Raw genomic sequence first — 21,566 nt, forward strand, 5'->3', positions numbered from 1 at the left:
AAAAGAGCTGTCAATCAAGACGCCCAGTGGTGTGGGCTGACCCAAGCCTGCTGGGAACTGAACTGTAGTTAATTAGTGCACAAAGCTGGGGGGACAAAAGAGAGTTTGAGGGCGGAGGGGATGAGGGAGTTAGAATTGCTAAAGCCTATTGGATGGGGAATAAAAGACGTGGGGGGGGGGGTGAAGTAGCAGGGGATCTTAAGTTTAAGAAATTCAGAGAGAAAGTGTGTGTGTGTGTGCTCTGGTGGGCAGGACTGGTGTAGCAGTGGGGGATACGGACTGATTAGACAGATGATTGACCGTATGAAGGAGAGCCTTGTGCTTTGAGCTTCACGTGCACACACCATGCACTTTCCATCCAGTCCAGTAAGGAACCTATAAAGGTCAAAGTATGACATAAACAAAGAAGGGCGTTATAATAAAGACCCACGCTTGAATTTTTACTATGACATCATTTGCATAGAGAACCAAATGATGTGCTGAAACAGAGTGGATTGGGTGCATGGAAGGGGGTTGGTTGTGCGGTATCAGCCTCAAAGGCCACTCAATAACCCACGGGAGGCGCTGTCTGTCCATTGTTATCCAGGCTTACATTGACGCGCTCCAAAGTCCTATTTAATACCACAATTGATCGACATGGCGAGCGGTGCTGCCTGCTGTTTGGATGGACGGATGCTGCCGGGGATGTTGGCCGCCTTCAGCCTGCAACAAAACCTGCTCAGCCTCATCCTCCAGGCAGTCACACGGCCACCTCCGTCAACACCCACGCACGCTGGCAAGGGAAAGCCGACACAATGTCCTCTTTGACTACAAAATAAAAGACACAAGAGAAAGGAAACACACACACACACACACATGCTCAGTGATGTGATGATGTGAAATGGTGTTGATGAGGTCATTTTAAGGCAGCTGATCTTTTAGGTGACTCGCTTCCTGTAAATATGCGGCCATATCCTACAACCAATTAGTCAGTCATTCATTCATTTCCTACCGCTTATCCTCACCAGGGTCGCGGGGGTGCTGGAGCCTATCCCAGCTGTCTTCGGGCGAGAGGCGGAGTACACCCTGGACTGGTGACCAGCCAATCACCGTGCAAATATAGACAAACAACCATTCACACTCATATTCATACCTATGGACAATTTGGAGTCGCCATTTTGGAATGTAGGAGGAAAACACATGCACACACTGGGAGAACATGCAAACTCCACACAGAGATACCCGACCGCAGAATCAAAACAAGGTAATGGTAATGGTTTTATTTCATTTGAACATGCATCAGATTACAATTGAATGCATCACATAATCAGTTCACAGTTCCACATGTCCAAAAGGAGTAGGAAGAAGCAAAGCTTATTAAATCCTACCCCTCCATCTGGTACTTTTACAATCAGTAACTGTTACATTTGTTCACTTCCTGCTTTCCTAATTTTTTTAAATTTTTTAAATTTTTTAATTTTTTTGTCCCGTACCAAAGTCCGCGGTGATATGACCATACAATAACATAATGGTTACCATAGTAACTGTCAATATAGTGATATGTATAGCACATCATGACTGGTTCAAGACTCTTCATCCTTGTATTTAGCAAACATCAACTGCTTGTATTGTTTCTTGAATTGGCTCATTGTTGTGCATTGTTTGAGGGTCTCACTCAATCCATTCCATAGTTTGATTCCACATACTGAAATGCCATGGCTTTTTAATGTAGTCCTAGCATATAAGTGTTTCAGATTTAGTTCTTCCCTGAAATCATATTGGATGACATTTTTAGGTAATTGGTTATTTTTGGCCTTATACATTATTTTAGCTGTTTGAAGATTAACTATATCAGCAAGTTTAAGTATTTGTGATTTTAGAAATAAGGTCTCCTAGCTGTGTGGCCTGCACACTAACCACTCGACCAATGTGCCAAATCTTATCCTATTTATGATATTTTAGTTGACTTGAGTCAACCATCACAAGTCGCAAAACAGCAATGGGAGACCTCAGCACTGTTCAATCACATTGGTATTGTTTTTTTTTTCTGCCAATCAAATGACGCTGTGTTTTACAGAGTAACAAGCTCAGTACGTCCACGTTCTGGAATCATATCCCAGTTTCTTATAGCAAATATTTCATTTGTAATGACTGTAAAGCATCACAATAATGATACAGCAGGAATAACTTGCGATGTCTGATTTGTTCGAGGAGGCATTTTAGTGATGCAAATGTATTTTATTTTCTTTTAAATGCATATTGTTTTGAGAAGCCAAATTATTTACTTACGCCGTTCCTCATCACCGTTATCCGACCAGAATTGGACTCACAGAACTCACACAGCTGATGGAAATGCCATACAACTTCATGTAAAAAAATCTGAATTATCCCTTAAAACCTACTTTTATTCTGCTTTTTTTTGTGAATTGTGTAGTCATATGTGTCTATTATCACTTTTATTTTAAAATTTGTTTTGGTTTACACAGGGCCTTAATGACAGACTAAAGGGTTCCTTGTTGTTTTATGGAACAAATGCTCTAAGGTACTGAAACCAGTGCACAGAGTGAACTCTTTTTGCCTGTTCGTAGGCGGTAAAGGAGGAAAATGTATCCAAAAATATTCAGTTCATTTTCAATTATTGTGTGATTTATTAATTGATTCACTCCACTGTGTTGTTTTCTACCATAAAAGTGTGAAGCCATTCACTGTAGGTTTTATTTTGAAAGTCTTCCGCGGAAACGGATTGTTGATCAGCAGTGCCTTGAAACAGTGCACCCCCTCCTCCCTCTGCGTCTGTCTGTCCCAGTGTTTGCCATTCCGACGCACATCCCCGACTGAGGCGCAACAGCTACGCGGAGTTGCTCCAAGTGGACTTCCCCAGAACCTTTTAACCCCCGTACCTACACCTCCGGATGCGGGTCCTCCCCCTTCGCGCCGTCCTGTGCGCATAGGGAAGGGAGAGCACAGCAGCGGAGAGAGATGCGCCCCTGGTCAGTTACCGCGCGTCGGTGAAGTCGAATAACGGGAATGAGAGCCAGCACAGTCATAGGAATAACGGGACGTGAATAAGAAGCACAAAGACATTTACTCCATTGACGTGGATGATGCTGGTGATGAAGTGGCGGGAATCCTCCGAGGTGTGAGTGACAGGCATGAGAGGAACACAAAGCTCCGCTGCAGTGATCACTGGTTGAGCTTCCACCCATCGTGAGGGTCCACTGTGGGCATCTTTATTCATGTTGCAAAAGCCTGGCTCGTGACAATGGATTACTTGCTGTGGCTGTGCAGCTTCATTGTGCCCGTGGTGCTGGCTGTTGAAGGTATGCTTTCTTTTTTCCCCACTAGAGAACAATAGATATGTTGGAATTTGTCACAGGGGAGCCAAAAAGTAGCTAGTGTGGATGTGATTTAATAACCATAACCAACATAATGTTTATTTAAGCTGCAAATATAATGTAATATTCTATGTGTGTCATGATGCAGCTGAAGGGCTGCCCTGTTGCTATTGTCCCTGTTGTTGTCACACCCACTAGAAGGGGTGAGGGTGCCCAATATACCCATATACCACCCCCTCCCCACTGGGGTTGATTTCACATGTCTGTAAAATAGAATGTGGCGGTAGTAGATCAATGGCAGCCCCCCCTCCCCACCTAATGCCCCCTCAAAGCAGCAGCGGGGGCACACATGTGCAACATGATAGGTGACAATAGTGAATTAAAGGTCAGTGGTTTAACAAGTATGCTGCAGACCCCCGAGCTGGGTTGCTCTAGGGAGATGTCCGGCCTCGCCTACCCTCCACCCCCCCCACCCCTCCGATATACCCACCCATGCCCCTCCTCTTTTTCCCTGACTATTCCGCCTTCTGCTGGAGCGCCGCCAGTATGATACCTCATCAATTCTGGTGTCAGCAAGTAAATCAATGCAGCGGCACCGGCCCCCTCTGAGTCCCAGTGGGTTTTCACACCAAGATGATGGGCCCATTTCCCCCCCACCCCACACCCCCTCTTAACCACCGAAGCCGGCCACTGATTTGTACTCAAGACTTAGGGGGTTCACTAATATTTGTCCTCTGAGGATAAACGTGAAGGGCAGCTCATGAGAGGGCGCCGTTTTCTGCCGTATCATGAACTGTTGATTATATCTTCCGTCTTGGTTTTAGCGTTAATGAATCATATTCAAGCCACCGCAATAAAATGTCCAACAATGATGGCATTTTTATGTCCGATGACTCTCATTTGGAGTCCGTGTTTATTGTGTAGTTGTTTTAAAAGCTCATAAATCGGAAGGATGGCCGCTCCACAAAATAATCAACTGTTTATTTGGACATGTGATGATTCATTGAGATGCTTTAAAAAAAAAAAAAATCTGAATCATAAACTGCTGACTCGGAAATGTTTCGAAAATCTGCTCAAGTGTTAAATGAAGTATGACACCATTAAAGAACTGGTGCCACCCCACTGGCCACCACCAATGGCCATTTCAGGTATCAACTCATTGACACCTCGGCCACCCTAATGAAAAAATGTCCGTCTTTTTTTTTTTTTTAATGGCTGCATATTTAATCATTCTCATATCACCGACGCTGATATTTACTTGTTAATATTTCATATGTTTGCTTGTTGGCGAGCGGGGTCCGTGTTGTAAGATGAGGCCTGCCTTTCATGATGCAGCCGCTTTTTTCTCAAAGTGAATAAAACATTAGCATGTTGGAGCTCCCAATGCGCCCTGCAGTGAACGCTTGGATGTGTGGCATTTTCGCTCCGGCAATCATAAAAAGATAGGACAGTAAACGCCCCGGCTGGTGGTGATTCGCTAAAGTTTTCACTGCAGTATTGTTTTTTTATCCCAGGGCGACTTCACTTCTGCTGTAGTTTTTATGGGTTAGTGGGGGTATTTTGGAGTTTGAGTAATAGCGGCGGTTATCTCAAAGGTGAAGTAAATTTAACAAGGGGCTCTGTGGAACAAGTTATTTATTACAAATGTGGAGGTCAGAGGTCAAATCTGGCCCTGCAAGGCCACCATGCATGTGCGCTGTTGCAGCCATGTTTGAATGAGCATCAAACCGGGCGACCCTTTAAGTAAGCTGCCCCTGAGCATCAGGACCAAAGGGAGGGGCGGCGGGCCGGATCCGGCCCCCGAGGGGCGAGCGTGATACGAGGCTCAGCCAGCTGTGTGCGCCGCACAAACACAGCTGTGATTGGTCCCCCCCCCCCCCCCCCCCAAGCCTCTTCTCTCTCACTCGCTAATAAGAAAAACAAAGGTGCTCATTCTTGTGTGTGTTTGGGCTGAGGTGCCGTCACTCCACTCACACACCCAAATAAAGAATCGTAGTTCAAAGCCCCGTCAAATGTTTTGACCGTGATTGCTACTTCAAGCGAACGCCACGCTGAAGTGTGTTTTTTACTTGATGCACCCCTCAGATTCTTCATATTTGAATGCATGAACATTCCAGAATTCCTGTTGTGATCCATGAAAAAATAATCACCTTTTTGAAAATAACCCGGGGAACATAAATCATCTATTAAGGTTTGTTAAAAAATGCATGTGTAACTAAATCAAAGAGAATACAGGAAACGAGAATAAACCTTTTGATTAGTTCCTGTGAAGATACCCGTCAGGAAATGTGTTTTCATGGCGTTTTAGTCGGAAATTGTACCAAGAGTTGAACACTAGCATTTGCCATTCCTTTCAAACAGGATTATTTTTATGAAAAACTAAGAATATTAAAATACCTTGCATTAGAGCCCCCAAAAGGAAAGTTATTTTGATTTTGAATGCATTCTGAAAATTAAATAGAAATTTGCAAATTGTCAGGTTTTTGGTCCAAAATTATTTTATTTTCTCAGAATTTTTTTTTGTCATTCACCATAAATAAATAAATAATCAGCAAATTAATTATTAATAATCCACAAATGTGTGACAATACAAGTCAAATGTACAGCACCCACTGTTCGAAAGCCCACAATTTTATGTATGAGTGTGAGATTTTTTGGTTTGGAGGTCCTTGAAGGCACCATAGTTGTGTGTTGTGAGACTCAAAAGTATGTTTGGTTACCTTGGATGGACAATTCGGCGTCAAAATATGCATCAAGATGAATATATGATGTTAATATATGATCCTAAATTATTATCGGAGTTACAACAGGCAAGCGATGTGTGGATTGTGTTGAGCCTGCTCTAGCCTGCTAGCCTGTTTAGCCTGCTTAGCCTGACTTAAAGCCTGACTGGGCTTAAACCTGGATTGTTTGGTGAGTGAACATTGACAACTGAAGAAAGAAAGGGAGGATTCTAGAGCTGAGTCTAACATCAATTACAACAGTCGCTTTTATTACAAAAGTTGATCTGAAGTTGTAGGAGAACGCTAACGTCAAGCTAGCATGAGGGTTTGTTGGTTCACTTGTAAGCTGTACATGCAATGTATATGTACCGTTTTTAACTCTAAATCATATTGCTACCAAGATGGATTTTAGAAAGTATTGTGAAAGTTACATTTTTCTACTGATTCTACTTGAATTACTGCTCATTTTTCATTTTCCTTGTTGTTTTGTTAATTGTATTATTAAAATACAGTTTACCCCGCCTCCCGAAGTCAGCTGGGATAGGCTCCAGCACAACTCAGCGACCCTAATGAGGATAAGCAGATAATACTGCTTGTTTTCCATTTTTTGTTGTTGTTTTGTTCTGTTTTCTTATTTAATTATATTTTTAAAATACAGTTGACCACCCCACCCAAAGTCTGCTGGGATAGGCTCCAGCACATCCCAGCTACCCTCGTGTGGATAAGCAGATAATACTGCTCGTTTTCCATTTTTCCTGTTGTTTTGTCGAGTTTTCTTATTTAATTGTATTTTCAAAATACAGTTTACCCCGCCTCCCAAAGTCAGGTGGGATAGGCTCCAGCACATCCCAGCGACCCTAGTGTGGATAAGCAGATAATGCTGCCCGTTTTCCATTTTTCCTTGTTGTTTTGTCGAGTTTTCTTATTTAATTGTATTTTCAAAATACAATTTTGTATGCCTCTCGAAGTCAGCTGGGATAGGCTCCAGCACATCCCTGCGACCCTTATGAGGATAAGCGGATAATACTGCTGGTTTTCCATTTTTGTTGTTTTGTTTAGTTTTCTTATTTAATTGTATTTTTAAAATACAGTTGACTAAGCCACCTGAAGTCAGCTGGGATAGGCTCCAGCACATCCCAGCGACCCAAGTGTGGATAAGCAGATAATACTGCTTGTTTTCCACTTTTCCTCTTGTCTTGTTGAGTTTTCTTATTTAATTGTATTTTCAAAATACAATTTTACAGTTTTTCATTCGTCCAGTTTTGAAATTTAGTTTGAATCAAAAACAAACTTTTCACAGCAGTCCAGGGCTGAATCTGAGAACATCTCGAGCTGCGTGTTACGTCATATCTCAACATTCGCTGAAAGAACGCACCCGGGAACAGGAAAAGATAAAGTTCAATCTTGCTAATATTTTATAATTAAGCTTGGCACATGTTTTATATAGATATGTATTTTCTTTTTTAATAAAACTGGACTTGAAGGGTTTAGATTCTGTTCCACAGATGGCGCTAATGCACACGAAAGCTGCTTGCCAACCGCCAATAAACAACAGAAGAAGAAAGACACCACGAAGAAGAACGCACCCTGACCACCTTCCGATTGAGCGGGTACAAGATACCTCAATCGGATTGGGGAAAGGAATATTCCACCCCTGTGAATCCGATTATATATTCATTCGGATTGGCACTTTTCTTTCGGAATGAGGTGCATACAAAGGTTAGATTCTTTCCGGTTGAGCAAATAACCCAAATGGAATTGGAATATTTGGGTTCATGTAAACATGGCTATTGACTCTTACGATGCTAAGGAAGCGCAACAGTAATATAGCCTACATCCATTCATGCATTCATTCATTCCAAATGGTGCTACATTTATGCACGGCTTTAGCTTGTGCAGGTGTAAGCTGTGTATCTGTCTAGAAGGAACACCGCTTGTCAAGTCTGGTCTCCGTTTACATGCACAAAAAAAACGCTCATTTGCATTGCAACTCGAAGGTCTTACAAGTGTGTTTTTTCCTTTTCCTAGTTTGCTCCTGGTGTCCAACTGTAGTAAAACCTAAAACGAGGAGACAGTCTGGAGAAAGAACACTGTGTGTGGCTGTCCAGCTGGATGTAATGAGTTGGATGTAATGATTCTATTCATTATCTCGAGCCTCCAACAAGAAGGAGAGCCTATTGTGTGTTCGTTAATGAAGGTGCAGCCTTGACTGTAAACAGTGTGCACTGTTTAGCTCTGCAGCTACAGATGGACCAATGATCTATTCACTCAAGTCAGGGACGCTTGGTGCTTGAACTGCATTGTCTTCCCTCTTTGACGCAGAACACCAACCAGAACAAAGCCTCAGGAAAGCGTGTGGCTTCACTGTGTGGGTTGTTGTGCCGTACGCAGGGCGTGCTGTTTTGTCTGCACCTTCACACTCTCCTCGGGCAGCACTAACAACAACTTGTGAGCAAATGGTGCACAGCAGGCGCCGTGCCATTGAGTCCCCGTGAAGAAAGTGTAATTGTTTCAGTGATTATGCGCTAACAACAGCATCACTTTTTGGGAGGCATCTGGCCTCATATTTCGAGTGAGAACCTGGGGAGGTGGTGGTGGTGGGTTCGACTTCGGAGGTGTAACAAGGTTGTGAGTGACATGTAGACAACAATGCCTATTGATTCTGTGTTTATCCTCTCACCGTGTGTCCTGCTCTCGCCTACATGCAAAGTCGTAAACAGCACAGGGAAGGAAAACAAACCCAAAGATCTGCTGATAACTGGGGGGTGGACAAATTAGTTGAGGGGCACCACTGTATGTATGTGTGTATCCTGAGGGAGGCTCACATTTCTCACTTACTCGGAGGGAACAGGGTAGCCAGAAGCCAATCGGACAGGGAACTATGGCATCGCTACTATGAATGATAATAGATTTAATATGGAAGTGTACATTAAGTGCTTTACACACCTGCCTTGGTGTTCCCGGCATCAGCAGGTTTTTCATGGGGGTTAAAAAGTGTGTTAATATCCAGTAGTAACTCTACATTTGATCAAAGTTAGTAGATACAGTATAGTACTTAATCACCGGGATCGTTAATCACCATCAGTATGAATAATGGCAGCACCGGGTCTGCTTGGAGGTGGCTCCCTCGGCTCTATACAGAGGGCTGCTCTCACCGTGTGTTCAACTTGACGGTTTGACGACATAACACACCTCATACGTACAGAAGAAGAAGTGAAAAACAGGACATTTTTCATATGTGTTTCTTACATGTCACAAACAGGAATTCCGCAAGCGTAACTGGAAAAAAACCCAAACAAAGGAAGAAACTTCACACAGAGATGCCAAAATGGAGAATCATGCTAACATGCTAACCACTCGATCAGCTTGCGGGTTTCTGACTCGGTTAAATTATTCATTCATTTTCTACCGCTTATCCTCGCAAGGGTTGTGGGGGGTGCTGGAGCCTATCCCAGCTGTCTTTGGGTGAAAGGCGGGATACATCCTGGACTGGTCGCCAGCCAATCACAGGGCACATATAGACAAACAACCATTCACACTCACATTCATACCTATGGACAATTTGGAGTCGCCAATTAACCTAGCATGTTTTTGGAATGTGGGAGGAAACCGGAGTACCCGGAGAAAACCCACGCATGCACGGGGAGAACATGCAAACTCCACACAGAGATGGCCGAGGGTGGAATTGAACGCTGGTCTCCTAGCTGTGAGGTCTGCGTGCTAACCACTCGACCGCCGTGCAGCCCTCGGTTAAATTAAGTCAGTTTACACACGAGGTTTCACGGCAACCAGGAAGTGAAAAGGCATCTCGCCATGTTGCGCGAAGGAGGCTATGCATTGAAAGGAAATTTCAAATGCGTTCACCCACACAATTCAGTTGCAAATATGAAAATGTTTAATAGTTTATGGTATGCATGTCGGACAAGTGGTGAGCGCGCAGGTCTCACAGCGAGGAGACCCGAGTTCAGTTCCACCCTTGGCAGTTTGCATGTTCTCCCCGTGCATGCGTGGGTTTTCTCCGGGTACTCCGGTTTCCTCCCACATTCCAAAAACATGCTAGGTTAATTGGTGACTCCAAATTGTCCATAGGTATGAATGTGAGTGTGAATGGTTGTTTGTCTATATGTGCCCTGTGATTGGCTGGCGACCAGTCCAGGGTGTACCCCGCCTTTCGCCTGAAGACAGCTGGGATAGGCTCCAGCACCCCCGCGACCCTCGTGAGGATTAGCTGTAGTAAATGAATGAATGATTGAATAGTTTATGGTGTTATATTTGTAAAAAAAAAAAAGGTTATTCTTGTGTAAAACAAAGTTTTTTGTGTTGTTTATGGTGTGGTATAGATGTTTTGGCTAAATCTATATGGCAAAATTTGTGTCAAAGTGAAAATAATGCTTGCTGAAGCGTACCTATTGTCTATTGCTGATTACTAAAGAACTGAAAATGGTAGAAGCAAACTTTTTTGTATGATGAAAGATGAGAGTCTAATCTTTCTTTTGGTGTATTCTATGTTTATAGAACACAAGGACGCAATAATCACCTCCATACACAAGCACACATAGCGGCACTGCTAAACTAACCCTTCCATTCGCGCTACGGAGGAGCTACAGAGCACAATATCCAACGTCAAAAGTGAAACTAACTGCGGGTCGCAGGAGTTGTGCAGCAACAAGCTTTGACGAGCATTACTGCACCTAGCACGTTGTAGTGTGGCTTAGTTACGAACGTGGTAAAGCAACCGGATCGACCCGGTGTTGTTCGATCCCGACATTCCTACCCATGACTTTTTTTCAAGCCTGTGGCTTCAGACTGGGCTGGACCTGTCTTGTCTTGACTTGAGACTTGACTTGGACTTGCATGCCTTTACTTAAGATTACAGACTTGAGACTTGCCAAACAGTGACGTGATCCCACCTCTGCCATGTACTGTACGGAGTTGTAATGACAAGAAATTATACACAGAATAGTGTGTTTATTGGTGAGGGTAAACAGATTGTGTCTATTTATTTCATTCCCCTCCTCCCTCTAATAAACATGTCAATCCTGACTTTGCAGAAACCCTTATGGACAGTCGGTGGGCGACCACAGAGCTGGCCTGGACGACATTCCCAGAGAGCGGGGTGAGCATATGTTTGCATGTGTTTTGGTTGTTTTGTGGCCCCCTCCTGCCCGCCATATCCCCCCCCTTTAACAACATTTGTTCCATTTGCTCATTAATAGAGCCCTGAGTGTCTTGAACAGCACACCTCCTACTGTTTTATATCTTTGTTTTTGCAGCGCGTGTTTGCTTTCTGGGATACTAAAAAAGCAAATCAGAAACATGCCGTGTGACAATGTGGGTGAAGGAACTGCGGCGCTGCAGTATTAAAAAGGACTGCTAAAAGCTTGATGAGCTACACACAATCTGTGCATCATGATCGCCAAACAAACCAATGTGCAAACATGCAGATAAACCAAAGCAAATCCCCACAGTGTGTAAGTACCACCAGGCGGCATAGACAGCCTGATAATTGAAAGCATGATGGGCCCAAGAGCACATTAGTCCAAAATTAAGGTTTTCTGCAGATACCCCCTATAGGAGTGCTGGGAAAATAAAGCAACATGAATTTGACCTGAGGGCTAACAGCCTGACAGACCTCCCCCCACTCCTGGCCAGTGTCATTTGTCTTCGCTACGTGAGCGCAAAGTCAGTCAATGGAAATGGTGGGTTGCCATGGGAACGATCTTCGGCAGGAAAGGCTTCTTGCTTCTTTAAAAAGGGGGCGAGTCTGAGTGTCCTGGTATCCATGAAGTTATATGTCACAAGCGACGAGGCGGTCCCCGTGCTCCCGGGCCGACAAGCCCATACGTTCAGGGACCCGCAATTATCATATTTGTCAGGTAGTGCGTCAACGTGTTGCTGGTGATTTATGACAACTAATGCTGACTCTTGGGCTCTTCGCCTGGGAATAAATTACACTGCCGCTCAAAGACGTGGGATGACTTATGCCGTATTTTACAATAATCAACTTCTGCAAGCTTATTTGTTATGGAAAACGAAGCATTCCGTCTGACGTGGAATTAGGAAGAAAAATGAAAAGATTGACTTGCCACAAGGTGGATGCTTAATGGACTATACATTTATTGACTAACTGGCTCATTTATCAGAATGTAATGTTAGTTACCGTACATTAATATGCAGAAGACCAACATACATAGCCAGAGGTGGAGTGTACCAACAGGCAAAACAGGCATTTCACTGGGGCCCCGGTTTTTAGGGGGGCCGCCACTAAGAGACTGGGCGCCCCAAATGCTAATACATGTACTGCACATAAAGGACAACAATGGGCATTTTGATGCAATTATGAAACAATGACATTGCAATAACGCCCCCCCCCTGCACGGCCCTATCTTCCTTCAGTGCTGTCCGCGTCAATCACCACGAGCCGCAAGGTTTGTTTGTTTATCGACAGAAATTGTCCCAAAATATAAGAAATATCGCAGAAATTTTGTGCAAAAAATGTTTTTTTTTCAGTGTGCACAGATGGGTTGGGGGCCCAATTACTTTTTTTTTGCTGTGAGCCCCTAAGCACCCTTGCACCGCTACTGTACATAGCGACTCACCTACTTTAGCCAACATTCACATGAACATTTCAGATCAACATTTGCAATAAAAGTGACTCTTTTAATGATTAGATTAAGCTCCAAAAGCCTCCCTTTTCTCTCTTTAATTGCCATTGTTCACTCTCTAATATAACTCACCATGTTTTGATACTGGATTGACAGTCGAAGCTAGTCCTTCCATTGCCAAATAAACTGTGGTGCGTTCAAGGAGTGTCAACCAAAGTGTGAAATCTCAACGCCTGACAAAAACATTTATCAGTGAAGCTAAAAGACATGAACATACTGCAGGAACCCAATCACTTTTTCCCATAAGACATAACGTCAATCGAACAAATCTATTTTTACATACAGAATATGCATTGGAGAATGATTATAAATGCATATAAATGCTGAATGAAGGCGGTAACCTTGATTGATAAACATGAAAGGACTACCTTACATTAAAAGCGCTGTGCTGACGGCACTGAACAAAAGCCTCCGACATGTAACTTCCAACAGCATCATATTAACAGCACGCAACAAATACCGACCGTTGTTACGAACCTGGAGTTTGTTTTCCAGAGAGAAGATGATCACATCGTTTGTTGATGTGTTTGTAACAGTGTGCTAGCGTGAATTAACTTGATGTTGAATGAATATGAACATGAGCGCACACACACACACACACACACACACACAATAACATAATCACAGCTCGCCTCTAAGCATTCACACCCAGCACCAGCATTTGGGGACAACGATGAGGTGAAAGAAGAACAGGAAAAAAAAGTGGCACATTTTGTCTCCGAGCACACAACTACGGTGCCTTCAAGGACCGCTGGGAATAAATGCTGCATGAAGCAATGAAACAAAACAACATGAACCTGTAAAAAGAACGTTTTTTCCAGTTTTATTATTATTTATTATTATTATTATTTATATATTTATGTTGTTATTTATATTATTATTTATTATAATTTTATTTATTTATAAGTATAACATTATTATGGGTTAGGGTTGAAGTTTTTCCATGAAATTTTAGCTTTTATTTCTAAAATTGATATGCATTTCGAAAAAAAAATCCTGAAAGTTTTCCAATTCGAAACAATCTAATTTGATTAGATTTGACTCTTTGACTCGTGGGCCACTTTTGGTTACAAAATATGGCGGAGGTTCCATCAAAATGTGGCATCAAACAGCACCAAAACGCAACACACCGCATCACATAAATCAACAGCTAAGCGCTAAATACAACACATAACTTAAATCTTACTTCCAAATGCCCGCAAGGCTTGCTGGGTAGTCCAATATGAACTACCAACAATAAAACATTGGTAATGAAAACTATGTTCCCTGACTACAACCTGAATATATTTTGCAAAGTAGCAAAAATGCGACAAAAGTTACCCAGCATGCCTTGCTGCAGGAATGAATGGGTGTTTTTTTTTGGCATGGGTATTGTGTGTAGATATTTGTTGATATGTCCACATGGTGCAGTACTTAGGTTGTAGATTGTGTTGACGTGTTGTGTTGTATGTTAACCAAAGTTCCACTGTATTATCACATAAATGTATTTATGAATTATTACCAACTGAATGAGATTTTAAAAAGGCCCATGATTATGCCCAGTTATATACATTCACCGCTTCCCGCTTAGGTAATACCGTATGTATAATATGTTAAAGACGTATAAATGCAAAATAAGCTTGTTTTTTACAACTTTGGATGAATGTCAGACCTGTTTGTCAAATAGCCGTGATGCGTGAAAAAGGGTTTTTAATGAGAAAAATGTGGTTCCTTTAATAGTCTGCGTGTAATGAATAGAATTTTCTGACTGATCCTTGCAATTGGAATCATTACGGCTACAAATTATTCCTCACAGTCCATACCCGACACAATGTGGGATGTGCTTTTTTTATATCAGATGTCATTTCACACTTTTGAATGCGCTCATGCTTCACTGCTTTGTATTAGGGAGCTCTATGTTTAATAGAACTTGGTATTAATTAAAACACAACAGATAAGCTCCTATCTGCTGTGGTTCAGTTGTTGCTAAATGAGAAATAGACCCGTTGTCCAATTATAAAAAAAAAAAAAAAAGTCTATTAAATGTATCTCAATATGCACCTTGTCATCATCACATGTTCCTTTGTCTTCCCTCTCACTATTTATGTTTTCAATCCAACAGTGGGAGGAAGTTAGCGGCTATGATGACTCCATGAGCCCGATCAGAACCTACCAGGTGTGTAATGTCCGACAGCCCAACCAGAACAACTGGCTCAGGACGGACTATATCCCCCGCAGGGGTGTGCTGCGTGTCTACGTGGAGCTCAAGTTCTCCGTGCGTGACTGTGCCAGCATCCCAAACATCCCCGGCTCCTGTAAAGAGACCTTTAATCTGTTTTACTATGAGTCTGATGGGGACGCCGCCACAGACACCAGCCCCCTGTGGAGGGAGAACCCCTACGTGAAAGTGGATACTATAGCCCCCGATGAAAGCTTCTCTCTGCTGGAAGCTGGCAGGATCAACACCAAAGTGCGCAGCTTTGGCCCCCTCTCAAAGGCTGGCTTCTTCTTGGCCTTCCAGGACCTCGGCGCCTGCATGTCGCTCATCTCCGTCAGGGTCTTCTTCAAAAAATGCTCCACCACTATCGCTAATTTCGCCGTCTTCCCTGAGACTGCAACCGGGGCGGAAGCTACTTCCTTAGTCATCGCGCCGGGGGCTTGTGTGACCAACGCGATGGAGATGTCCGTGCCTCTTAAGCTCTACTGCAACGGTGATGGCGAGTGGATGGTTCCAGTGGGTGCCTGTACCTGTGTCGCTGGTTTTGAACCCACAGCGGATCGCACCCAATGCCAAGGTATGTGAATCACAAAGTTATCATGCCACCAAAAAAAGAAAAGTACAGTGTTTACTGGTTTATAGCATTTTTTAAGCGGTTCCAAACCTCAATCAATTTCCACGATAAAGGATTGAAGGTTAATAAATTGTATATTTTTCCATAAAAAAACTACTTTCCAAACTTTCCAAATATGTTTTTTAACATTATTATATTGCTATTGTAGAGCCCTGCAGACATGACAGACACCAATAGACAGACATAGACATAGACTTTCTTTATTGTCATTGCACAATAACACAGCAGTGAAATTGCCAACGAAATGTTGTTGCCTGGCTCCCGTGTAATAATAAATAATAAAGTTAAGAACTTGAAAACTTACCACTTCCACACCAAATGAGAGGAGAACTTTTTTTTCACTCCATGTTGGCTGACTTCATGCAGTGTTCATTCATTCATTCATTTTCTACCGCTTATCCTCACGAGGGTTGTGGGTGTGCTGGAGCCTATCCCAGCTGTCCTCTGGCGAGAGGCAGGGTACACCCTGGACTGGTCACCAGCCAATCACAGGGCACATATAGACAAACAACCATTCACACTCACATTCATACCTATGGACAATTTGGAGTCGCCAATTAACCTAGCATGTTTTTGGAATGTGGGAGGAAACCGGAGAACCGAAGGACATGCAAACACCACACAGAGATGGCCAAGTCAAGTGGAATCGAACTCGGGTCTCCTAGCTGTGTGGCCTGGGCACTAACCACTCGGTAACATAATGTTAGGTAATGTGCCATCAATGTTTTGTGTCATTACTGCCACCTAGTGACCAGAATACTGCATATAACTTGTATTTAATATGTTTCTACTATAGTAATAGACCGTAGTCTACCACAAAACAGCAATCATGAGTGAATTAATTAATTTCTGAAAAAACACAATCAAGCAAAGGATTGATAATTGACCCGCGATATTACGAGGGATGACAGTAAACCACTATAAAATACAAGTTGTGTGAACCGCCACCATCTTGGCTGTGGAATCACTCCGAGGACAACCAGATTCATAATAAATAATAGCATTCAATTATATTGTGTTGTGATGACTACTTATTGTTACTACATATGTACATGTATTTGTTTTTCAACATGGTCAGCTGGCGCTATATCCGTTTCAGAAACAAAGCCACCTTGCTTGTTGACAAAGCAGTTCATTGAGCATCACGTTAAAAAAAAAAAAATCCTCCACAGCGGCTATTCTGTTTGACTGTCAGTGATTGATTGACACCGACACATCTATGCAGAGACTGCAAGAGACAAGATGAGTGGGCAGCCTTCAAATTTGGCATGAAAACACATATTATTATTCGTAGAATATATCTAGTCGATTTACTTACTGTTACCTTGGCACGCTTTTAGTAATAATAATAATAATAATAATAATAATAATAATGGATGAGATTTAATATAGCGCTTTTCAAGGCACCTCAAAGCTCTTCACAATGAAGTGAACCTATTATTCACACGCTGGTGGTGGTAATCTACACTACATCTGTAGCACAGCTGCCGTGGGGTTGTCTGGCGAACACCTGGCTGCCAATTCACGCCTACGGCCTCTCCGGCTACCACCAAACATTCATGCACATTCATATGCCAGTGTGGGCCGCACTGCAGGCAAGGACACAACGACACTGACTGGGTGGATGTAGGGAGCGAGGACCGAACGACCTGAGCCCCTCCTGAGTCACTGCCGCTTTTCCACTGTTGAACTTCTTCTATTTTTTTTCACTGGCAGATTGCCGAAATTGAGGAATTGAGGAAAGGTAGTCCGAGACACAATATCAAAACAACCGCTGAACATAATTCTGAAGAATCTGATGCTAAGATGCAGAAAAAGAACAAAAAAATGCACCATAGCAATATGAAAACACAATATCCCATTCTATAGAATGTCTTAGTGAATAAAAGCTCAGACAACAGTTCAAAATCAATATTTATCCATACATGTCAAATTCCTCCTACTCAATCAGGCACAGTTTTGCTCCCCCTGGGCTGGCTAGCTGGCCCTAAGAGGCAAACGTGAAGTCTGATTGGCTTAAAAAAAACGTATGTGTATGTTAAATGGACCAACACTTCTGATTCTGAAAGCTGTGGGCAGATTAAATTGACGTGGAAACTGAAATCTAATGTACGCATACACTACTGGAAGCACCGCAGCCATGAAACATGCTACTACGCAAACATAATAGCGTTGGGAATGAAATAATACTTTTTCATGGAAAAAATACTTGAAGTAGTCAATGTAGGTCAGTGCTTCTAAAATATTCTTTTCAGTGTTATTTTCCACGGCAAAAATAACAAACTGAACATGTGATTTCTCTTCTTTAAAGCTACGCTAGTTGCGACTCAATTGCTTTAGCATAAATGGAGGGAACAAAATATTTTTTGAGTGCTTAGCGCACAGGCCTCACAGCTAAGAGACCCGAGTTCAATTCCACCCTTGGGCATCTCTGTGTGCGGTTTCCTCCCACATTCCAAAAACATGCTAGGTTAATTGGCGACTCCAAATTATCCATAGGTATGAATGTGAGTGTGAATGGTTGTTTGTCTAGATGTGCCCTGTGATTGGCTGGCGACCAGTCCAGGGTGTACCTCGCCTCTCGCGTCCCTCGTGAGGATAAGCGGTACAAAAGGAATGAATGAAATACAAAATATGAACTTAGGAAAGTCATAATATTAGGATTTAAAAAAAGCTATTAAAAGGAAAAAAATATGCAAAGTGCATCCTTGGATTTTTCAGTATATAGCCCTCGGTGGAAAAAGTTTAGACCCCCCCTGCTTTAAGACATTTAGGCTCCCTCCCAATCATCTCCACACAATCATCACATTCTTATTGCTCCATGATTCCGCCCATCCCTGTATCTAATCTGACTGGTATTTAACCCACACTGCTTAATATTTTCATTGCCAGTCACCCCAGTTTGTGCCCTCTCTGCATGCATTGTGTGGCTCGTGAATGGAGGTGAAGGAGGGTGGAGGAGGGTAGGAATTAATGAGGGGGGTTGCAGAGAGGAGCGGCATACAAATACAGTAAGAGCAGGACAGCAGGGAGGGAAAGATAGCGGTAAGGCACAAAAAAAAAAATGGAGCCAATAGAGGAAAACTGTAGATAACAGCAGAGAAAGGCGTTTGAAGCCCACAGACGAGGGAATGTGTGAAGTGCCAAAGATGGGACGGCAACAGCAGCCAAGAGTGAACAAATGAAAAAGGGTGGAGAGTGGTGGTGGGGGGACAGGGGGGGGGGGGTGCTGCAGGGTGGACAAGCGTTGCTTTCTTTCTCACCTAGGCGTGAAAAAAACATTGTCGGACACGACGTGAAGACACCCGTCACCGCCATTTTTTGCGGCTCAAGGTTAAAAGCTTGCCGCCACCGTCTGATAAAATACTCTCCAGGGCCTCAGCCAGGGGTTGCGATGAGGAAGTGTAATTTCCTCTTCAGTCCCCTGTTAGTTCATCTTACAGGCGGCCACGCTCATTAACACCATTCAGAACAAACGTGAGCCAACACGGCCGCGCTAACATTAATCACTCAGACATTTCATTTGTTGCCTCAGTCTGGGTGCCGCGCTCAGCCAAAACTCTCCAAGAGATGCAGCAAAAGCGGAGGAGTAGCGGCATCGAGGAAAAGAAGGGAAAGATCACCGTATATAAAAAAAGTGGGGGATCATTGTGCCCTCCAGAGAGGTTAATGGATTGAAGCCAGACGGCGGGGGTGATTCAGCAACGTACTCAAAAAAAAGGCATGGAAATTGAAAACAAATAACAGAAAATGTAATGCACTGTGTAATAGCACAAACATGAATCTGATCAGATAGTGTTCAGCTTCGAGGCCTAGGAAATTCTACACTGTCGTCGTATTTCCTTGTGTTTTTTTATTGCACTCTTTTAGGACTGCAATAAGAGGCTGTTAGCTGAGCTGATTATCTTAAAAGCGCCATTGTTGAGAATTAGACTGGAACCGGAGTTCAAACTGAAAGAGCACTTTGACCGACTAGTTAATCACTCACTCCCTGACTGGTTGGTTGGGCTTTATGGAGCGCTCACGCTGACAGGACAGATGTTTCCCAGAAACCCCCTGCTTTTACACCACCGCTTGGGAATGCAGCACTAATTTATACACATCTTAAACTGATAATCCCTTTTATCTCAAGAGTTATTTAGTCTGGGATTAAGGTGGTTTATCCTGTCTATTTGTTGTATGTTTTTTTTCCACAATAACTTTATGTCTTGCTGATGTTACCTTTGACTGATTCATTCATTTTCTACCGCTTTTTCCTCACGAGGGTCGCACGGGGGGGGGGGGATTGCTGGAGCCTATCCCAGCTGTCTTCGGGCGAGAGGCGGGGTACACCCTGGACTGGCCGCCAGCCAATCACAGGGCACATATAGACAAACAACCATTCACACTCACATTCATACCTATGGACAATTTGGAGTCGCCAATTAACCTAGCATGTTTTTGGAATGTGGGAGGAAACCGGAGTACCTGGAGAAAACCCACGCATGCACGGGGAGAACATGCAAACTCCACACAGAGATGGCAGAGGGTGGAATTGAACCCTGGTGTCCTAGCTGTGAGGTCTGCGTGCTAACCACTCAACCGCCGTGCCGTATATAGAGTATTGACAATATTGACTTTTTTTCCACTCTATATGGAAAATTGTACGCAAACCAAGGCAACATTTTAGTGTAATTTTTTTACATTAAGCAAAACACAACGGATGCTAACCAAGGTTTATCTGAATATAGATTAAAAAAATATATGGAGAATTAATTCATTCATTTTCTACCGCTTTTCCTCACGAGGGTCGTGGGGGATATGCTGGAGCCTATCCCAGCTGTCTTCGAGCAAGAGGCGGGGTACACCCTGGACTGGTCGCCAGCCAATCACAGGGCACATATAGACAAACAACCATTCACACTCACATTCATACCTATGGACGACCGCCGTGCCGCCCACCTTTGACTGATTTATAGGTTAATTATAACGGGGGTCTGCGTGTATTTGTTGTTATTCTGAGAGCAGACACTGATTGAGAGGTTTGGGGTGTATCCTCCATCCCTGTTTGTCTGAAAACAGCAATCTCCTGTCAGCAGTCCATCGTCATCTTTATCCGCCGTCTCCTCCTCTTCACCATTAAGCTTGGCTGTCATCCCATCTTTGGGAGATGAATGTCACCTGGAAAAGAGTGAACTTTGGAGAGCATATGCAAATAGGAAGATAACTTATTCTTAAATGTGGCCCGTTTCTCATTGGGTATCGACGTCTCCATAAATATCGAGCTTCATAAGTGCACTTTTTTGTTCTCTGACAGGCGTGACGGCTGCTTGTCTTTTACCGTGACAGCTCGCCTTTTTCTTTTCTGATTGCCTTCTTTTTTTCTTTTTTTTTCTTCTACTCCCTCTCTTCCAGCTTGCATCCCTGGAACTTTCAAATCCAAATTCGGGGACGGATTCTGTGTTGCGTGTCCGTCGAACAGTCGCACCAGTGCCCGAGGAGCCAGTATTTGTCCCTGCCAGAGTGGCTTCTACCGTGCTGATAGCGACCCCCCTGACACCGCCTGCACCAGTAAGTTATCACACACTGCACACTGTGTCTTCTCATAAGTTCAGTGAACGCCTCGAGTGATGTCATAATCAATTAATTAATCAATCAGGAGTTGGCTTTGACTCCTTAATCCTCCCCGGAATCTTCATTCTTTATCTTGCCAAATAAGTTGAACTCAAGCCCATCAAATACCTTTGGGGTGAACTCGAACACACGTGATGAACTCCAACATCATCTTATTTGTGGATGAATGGGCAAACATTTGCACAGAGACGCTCCAAATTCTTGAAGAAAGTCTTGCCAAAAGAATGTCATCTGTTATGATCATATATACCGTATTTTTTTCATAGGTTCATAAGTTTTTTTCATAGGTTGGCTGTTCCTGCGACTTATACTCCAGAGCGACTTATAAATGAAAAAAACTTTATGTTACATAAACATGGACACCTTTTCTGTTCATGTTTATTGTTTGTGTAGCTGAATAACCATTGTGTTATATATATA

General features: G+C 43.1%; 1 protein-coding gene across 4 annotated transcripts in view; it reads left to right on the top strand.

The window, feature by feature from the left end:
* The first annotated feature begins 2,788 nt into the window (after window positions 1-2,788).
* ephb3a (eph receptor B3a) overlaps window positions 2,789-21,566 on the top strand; it is a 47,426-nt gene continuing 28,648 nt past the window's right edge. For all 4 annotated transcript variants that reach the window (XM_058066844.2, XM_058066848.2, XM_058066849.2 and 1 more), the window contains exons 1-4: window positions 2,789-3,299; window positions 11,089-11,153; window positions 14,804-15,476; window positions 20,928-21,083. In XM_058066844.2, coding sequence (XP_057922827.2) covers window positions 3,242-3,299; window positions 11,089-11,153; window positions 14,804-15,476; window positions 20,928-21,083 — 952 coding nt within the window. In that variant the 5' untranslated portion in view covers window positions 2,789-3,241. The remainder of the gene's footprint in view (window positions 3,300-11,088; window positions 11,154-14,803; window positions 15,477-20,927; window positions 21,084-21,566) is intronic.

Source organism: Doryrhamphus excisus, linkage group LG6 (genome assembly GCF_037039965.1).
Source record: "Doryrhamphus excisus strain RoL-2023G ecotype Guam linkage group LG6, RoL_Dexc_Guam_v1.1, whole genome shotgun sequence".
Lineage (NCBI taxonomy): Eukaryota > Metazoa > Chordata > Actinopteri > Syngnathiformes > Syngnathidae > Doryrhamphus > Doryrhamphus excisus.